Here is a 6,489-nt window from a genome sequence, read left to right as displayed (position 1 = left end):
CAATGTGATAACCGAGGTCAGAATGATATGATAAGTTGAAAACTTTATTGATTCCATTCACATGTCACTGCAGCAGAATCAAAATGAGATAGGAGCTATAAGACAAGTGGTAAAATACACACAAAAAATACAATATAATACCTAGATTAAAACAGAAATCAACTTGGAACTTATTAATGGCCCGCAGTAAATCGCACTCCCACCACTCACTCATACTACAAATCCTACAATACACTGCAACAGCTGACACGCGGCTCAAGGGCAGAAATGTAGTCATTTAAATGCAAAATAATCTATATAGATATTAACGATATCTCGTGCTGTATCGTGTTTGAAAATATGAAACACACATTGACTGTTGAAGTCTGACACTACTGATAATGCTGAAGAAGGCCAAATTACAAACATTTGTAATGTAACACTTAAATAATGCAGTTCCTTTGTCACTTTGGTTATTAAATGTTGATTGTTTTATATTCTAATTTTAAGATGCCACAAGGGTCAACAACAACAACCTGCGTGAGCTGCAAATCAGCTATTGGTGTGGCCACCAAGACCTGCAAATTTTGCCAGTCAGTACAGCCAAGAAAGCAAAGACTGGCAAAAAAAACCTCAGAAATTTGAGGCCAGAAAGGAGACATGGTTGAAAAACAAAAACAAAAACCAAACCACCTCTCATGTTATTGATGAGGCATCTGTCTTGGTATGTGTTTAACGTCTGTAGTTATTATTTACATAATTACAGCCCACAATGTTTCAGTCATTTATAATTGCTTATATTTCTGTATATATTATATAATATATATCTTTATTTTCAGGTGGAAAAGCTAAACACATTGGGGTACAAGGCCATAGTCTTCATTGGAAAGAAAATGAAGAAGCAGAAAACCTGGTCCGCACAAGTCCTCCAGCCAAAATGGCAGCTGTCAGACCATTCTGAAAAATGCCTTGACAGGATGAAGGCTCTCTATGAACTGTTAATTAATGGTAAGTGTGTGCGATTTATTTAAAATCTTACTCCACAAAAATAAATGTGGCACAGACACAGCAATTACAGTTGGGAATTTTCTTGGTACCACTGTCATAGTGTCATTGCACTAGAGTACAAAATCAGCCTCGCCTCAGTTCTACAGAGAGCATAGAGTCCATAGGGCAGCATTTATAGACAGAAGAATACAAAAGACAAATGTACTGGACGTTTCCTTATCGAGCACAGTCACTGCTAGAAAAAAGGAGACATTTGTTCTTATTACAGGAGGTGAATAATTTCCTTTTTTTGTACCATTGAGGTTGTACTAACCAGGAGCCCACCACCAGACCTCCTCCCATCCAGCCCACCACCACTCCTCCCATCCAATCCACCATCCAGCCCACCACCAGGCCTCCTCCCATCCAGTCCACCCCCAGTCCTCCTCTCATCCAGTCCACCATCCAGTCCACCACCAGGCCTCCCCCCATCCAGTCCACCCCCAGTCCTCCTCTCATCCAGTCCACCATCCAGTCCACCACCAGGCCTCCTCCCATCCAGTCCACCCCCAGTCCTCCTCTCATCCAGTCCACCATCCAGTCCACCACCAGTCCTCGTCCCATCCAGCCCACCACCAGGCCTCCTCCCATCCAGTCCACCCCCAGTCCTACTCTCATCCAGTCCACCATCCAGTCCACCACCAGGCCTCCTCCCATCCAGTCCACCCCCAGTCCTCCTCTCATCCAGTCCACCATCCAGTCCACCACCAGGCCTCCCCCCATCCAGTCCACCCCCAGTCCTCCTCTCATCCAGTCCACCATCCAGTCCACCACCAGGCCTCCTCCCATCCAGTCCACCCCCAGTCCTCCTCTCATCCAGTCCACCATCCAGTCCACCACCAGGCCTCCCCCATCCAGTCCACCCCCAGTCCTCCTCTCATCCAGTCCACCATCCAGTCCACCACCAGGCCTCCTCCCATCCAGTCCACCCCCAGTCCTCCTCTCATCCAGTCCACCATCCAGTCCACCACCAGTCCTCGTCCCATCCAGCCCACCACCAGGCCTCCTCCCATCCAGTCCACCCCCAGTCCTACTCTCATCCAGTCCACCATCCAGTCCACCACCAGGCCTCCCCCATCCAGTCCACCCCCAGTCCTCCTCTCATCCAGTCCACCATCCAGTCCACCACCAGGCCTCCTCCCATCCAGTCCAACCCCAGTCCTCCTCTCATCCAGTCCACCATCCTGTCCACCACCAGGCCTCCTCCCATCCAGTCCACCCCCAGTCCTACTCTCATCCAGTCCACCATCCAGTCCACCACCAGGCCTCCTCCCATCCAGTCCACCCCCAGTCCTCCTCTCATCCAGTCCACCACCAGGCCTCCTCCCATCCAGTCCAACCCCAGTCCTCCTCTCATCCAGTCCACCATCCAGTCCACCACCAGGCCTCCTCCCATCCAGTCCACCCCCAGTCCTCCTCTCATCCAGTCCACCACCAGTCCTCCTCCCATCCAGCCCACCACCAGGCCTCCTCCCATCCTTCCCATCACTGAACCACTTCAGCAGAAACGCGGTAAGTTCTGCTGATATTTTCAAATAGCATATAAATCATGATTCAATTGCTAGTCGTGTTTCTTTTTCATATGTTGTTTAATCATGGTATACATGATAACCATGTTAAACATTTACTCTGTATTAATGAAAATAATACTCTAAATGAAGAAATGTATTTCAATAAAAAAAAAAAAAATACAAGTGACTGATTAGTGTGAGGTGACTTCTGAGGTGTTATACCAGTAACTACTAATATGTAGGTCTGGATAACTTGCCTTTCAAATATTACTAAAGGGAAATATAACGTTTCAAAATTCTGACAGGATGATTGACAGATGCTGAAGCAAAAACAAACTTTTGGCTAGTGAATTACTGAGGTGGTATCGGCCACAATATGCCACCAGAACAGCTTCAATCTATGTAGGAACTGATGATGATGGAGAGCACTGTTGCACATCCAAAGTCTGCTGTAGGTGTTTGGTGCCTCATTTTTAGCTGTATAGAATTCACTTCAGTCTACTGTGTATATGGACAAGCTAAGTATGTGCACACACACACACACATCAAAATACATGGCTGTAACAATTCACGTCCTATGCTGGTTTCTGTTAAAAAATAATAATCAACTCAAAATATGGTGTAACTTAGCAAGCTTTCATATTCTGTGGGGAGCGTGGATTTCTGTCATCATAATCAGTTTCTTATTTCTCAGTTTGTTTATATGTGTTTATACTTTTACAAATTAGGCCCCTGATGATCATACAAACCCCTATTCCAGTGAAGTTCCTATATTCAATGAATATACACCGAAGACAAGATATTTAATGTTCAAACTGAAAAGCTTTATTGTTTGTTTGCAAAGATTCACTCATTTTGAATGTCATGGGGCATGGGTATGCTATAGACACTAACATACTGCCATGGCTTTTGAACATAGCGCTGATAACAGTCTGGGAGGTCTTTTTCCTCTTTATCCCGAGGAACACGATGTCCGTGATTTCCAAAAACTATTTTAAATGTGGACAGCACTCGTAGCACTTGTAGTAGGGACAAACTGTTCCTGAGCCCACGTTAATATCCTTTACAGTAGTGATTCCCACCGTCTCATAGCATCCCCAGATGGCTCAGTCATTCACAAGCAAGTCATCCTTCTTCCATTCTCCATTCCGGGGATGCCCCTTTTATGCACAATCATGACACTCACGTGTTTCCAATGAACCTGTTCACCTGAATGTTCCAAACATTCCCAGTCTTGATCCTGTCCCAGGTTTTGAGGAGTATGTTGCAGGCCTCAAATTCAAAATGAGTTAATATTAGCAAAAAACAATAAAGTTTTTCAGTTTGAAGATTAAATGTCTTGTCTTTGTAGAGTATTCAATTTAATATAGGTTGAAAGTGATTTGCAAATCGTTGTATTTTTATTTTAGTTTTACAGTTGACCCAGCTTCATTGGAATTAGGGTTTGTAAAACCCATTGAATCAGATTGACAGAATCTTCATACTTAGTAAATCATTCTGTGAGACCCTGTGCCCTGTGAATTGAAGCATTATCAGTCTGGAAGACACATCTCCCATCAATATTGAGATTATAGATTAAAGGTAATATGTGTAGGAGGAACTACATTCATTGTTTTTCCCCTCATCTTCCAGGCTTTTCCTTCAATTGGTCACCTGTTTGTACATATTGTAGTCTATAACCCTTGGTAGAGCGAAGAAGTGATCATACAGCATATGGTTAAACAATTTCCATGTATTTCAATGAGTGCCCTGCAAAAGATTACAATCTATATCTTTCCAATTGTAATGTGACATTATATATTTGTTATTGGAATAAAGGTATTTAGACCAGGATTCATTGTAATAACAGCTCGTCACAGATACATTTCCTTAATCTCAACAGATATGTCTGCAAAAAATAAAAAGAAGCAGAAGAATTCTGCAGCCTCAGAGATGTCTACAAGGAAGAAACTGAGGGGGAAAAAATCACCCAAAGGTTATTAAGTGTTCCTAGATTTACATTTCACCATTTCAAATCAGACTTCAAATACAGTGATTATTTAGCCTTAGCCAGATATACTTAAGTCATAAATATATCATGTATTGCCTGTCAAAATCATTTTTAATACATTGATGAAGATGTATGAGGTCAAACTCATACTTTTTTTGCTCTTTCAGAATGTAACCATGAGATCCTAGAAGGGGAACCTTACTACCCAGTGAAGAGGGTGATCCGCTGCAAAATACAGAAGGTTAGCTTTACAATAATTAAAAGTCTTAGATGTACTAGTGTAGTGGAATTGCAGCACCCCAACTGGAAACCCCTTAACCCCCCAACTTTGTTGTTTTTTCAGGGGATCCAAATGAAGTTGGTGGAATAGGAGCCCTGTTCACTCTGGTATGTACAATTTGTCATAGTTTTGATTGGAATAGCCTAATTCTTAGTACTTCAAAACTTAAAGTAATAGCCTTGGCTTGTATTTGTGGGCAGCTGTGGCTCAGTGTCCTTGGGCAAGACACTGAGCCCACACTTTCCCCCCAGTGTGTCATTGGGTGTGTGTGAATACGTGGGAATCCAATCTCCAAAGCCTGTTTGCAAACAGTGCTGTATGAATGTGTGTGTAAAAGGGTGGTAGTGATGAACATTGTAAAAGTGCTTTGAGTGGTCCCAGAAAGTATAAAAGCACTATATAAGTGCAAGTCCATTTAACATCCATAATTGCTTCAGCCACTTAACTGAACGGGTTGTATTTGGGATAGCCATCTATATGTAGCTTGCCTTTAATTTATTTTGTGCAAAACTCTTGCTAAAATCTAAATGAATTATAATTTGGTGCATGTGGGTACCATGAGATTAACTGGATGGATTAATTGTTTAGAATCAAAACTAAATTATCATGTTGCATGCTGCCTAAAGTTTAAACATACACGATAAGCGGCGCAAGGGAACGGAGATCTACTACGCAAAGCAAATAACTGAGACTGAGTTTAATTTATCAAAATGTGCTATCACATCAGGCCCGTAAGAGGGCGGACAATTTTTGGCACTGAGCTTTTAGTTCACGTTTTACAGTGTTTGTGTATTTTATCAGTTATGTGGTGCTTACGACAGATAAACCTGACTGCCATAATGGAGAGACATATGTTGGACATAATCACCAATTTATTCTGAGCAAGGATTTCCTTTTTCTTTACATTGAATTTTGATTAGATGTTGACATTGTGATGCTAAAGTAACACATTGGTTAAAGGCATTTACAAAAGTCCAAAGACTTGGGAGGTCTTTTATGACCAAATTTTCAAGACTATTATTGTGCAGCAAATTGCAGAGGTCTTTTACAATGGATACCTTCAGAGCAGAGGTATATGATTTCAAATAAATGGCTACACCGTAGGTAATGCATATTCAAACCTTAACCAAAATATTACCATAGGCAGGTAATTTACTGTTATCAGGTTACTGTAAGTTTACAAACCTACTGAATGAAGGTGGCTTGCTGTTCATCACTTACCCTTAACCTTGTCATGTTTGTTTTGAATGTTATTGTTTTTAATTCATGGCTGATGTCAAGACCTAAATTAATAACATTCTCTTTTTATTACAGTGGGAAAACTTGGCCGCCACAGTGGGTGACAGAGGAGAACACCACGAATTAAGGAAATGTTCAATCCCATTGTTTTGTTCCATAAGCTATGTGTATGTTGTTATACAGTATATTAAAACAAATTCAAAAGCCTGAAAGACTCCCACTTTGTAGCAAACCAGAGAACACATGCTGTGTTTGTAAAAGCTTGACAGCTCATCTCTCTCCTTCACACATAGATAGATAGATAGATAGATAGATAGATAGATAGATAGATAGATAGATAGATAGATAGATAGATAGATAGATAGATAGATCGTGATCGAGGAGTAATACCTACAAGCAAGCTAAAAGGACTTCTTCTTCTTCGTGGGGCCATGATGCGTCAA

At 41.7% G+C, this 6,489-nt stretch overlaps 1 protein-coding gene across 1 annotated transcript; it reads left to right on the top strand.

Annotated features, from left to right (window-relative positions):
• Window positions 1–493: 493 nt before the first annotated feature.
• Window positions 494–6,253, top strand: LOC127651335 (uncharacterized). Its single transcript, XM_052137112.1, has 8 exons — window positions 494–703; window positions 819–987; window positions 1,290–1,988; window positions 2,071–2,538; window positions 4,420–4,512; window positions 4,695–4,768; window positions 4,871–4,914; window positions 6,122–6,253. The coding sequence occupies exons 2-7, from the start codon at window positions 873–875 to the stop codon at window positions 4,895–4,897; spliced, it is 1,476 nt and encodes a 491-aa protein (XP_051993072.1). The 5' UTR covers window positions 494–703; window positions 819–872; the 3' UTR covers window positions 4,898–4,914; window positions 6,122–6,253.
• The last annotated feature ends 236 nt before the right edge of the window (window positions 6,254–6,489 follow it).

Source organism: Xyrauchen texanus, chromosome 11 (genome assembly GCF_025860055.1).
Source record: "Xyrauchen texanus isolate HMW12.3.18 chromosome 11, RBS_HiC_50CHRs, whole genome shotgun sequence".
Classification (NCBI taxonomy): Eukaryota; Metazoa; Chordata; class Actinopteri; order Cypriniformes; family Catostomidae; genus Xyrauchen; species Xyrauchen texanus.
This window is presented reverse-complemented; position numbering and strand designations above follow the sequence as displayed.

Coding starts and splice junctions, on each gene's coding strand:
- LOC127651335 (XM_052137112.1), top strand. CDS start 873: ATGAAGAAGCAGAAAACCTGGTCCGCACAAGTCCTCCAGCCAAAATGG. Junction 2,539..4,419: donor ACCACTTCAGCAGAAACGCG/GTAAGTTCTGCT, acceptor TAATCTCAACAG/ATATGTCTGCAAAAAATAAA. Junction 4,513..4,694: donor GGGGAAAAAATCACCCAAAG/GTTATTAAGTGT, acceptor TTGCTCTTTCAG/AATGTAACCATGAGATCCTA.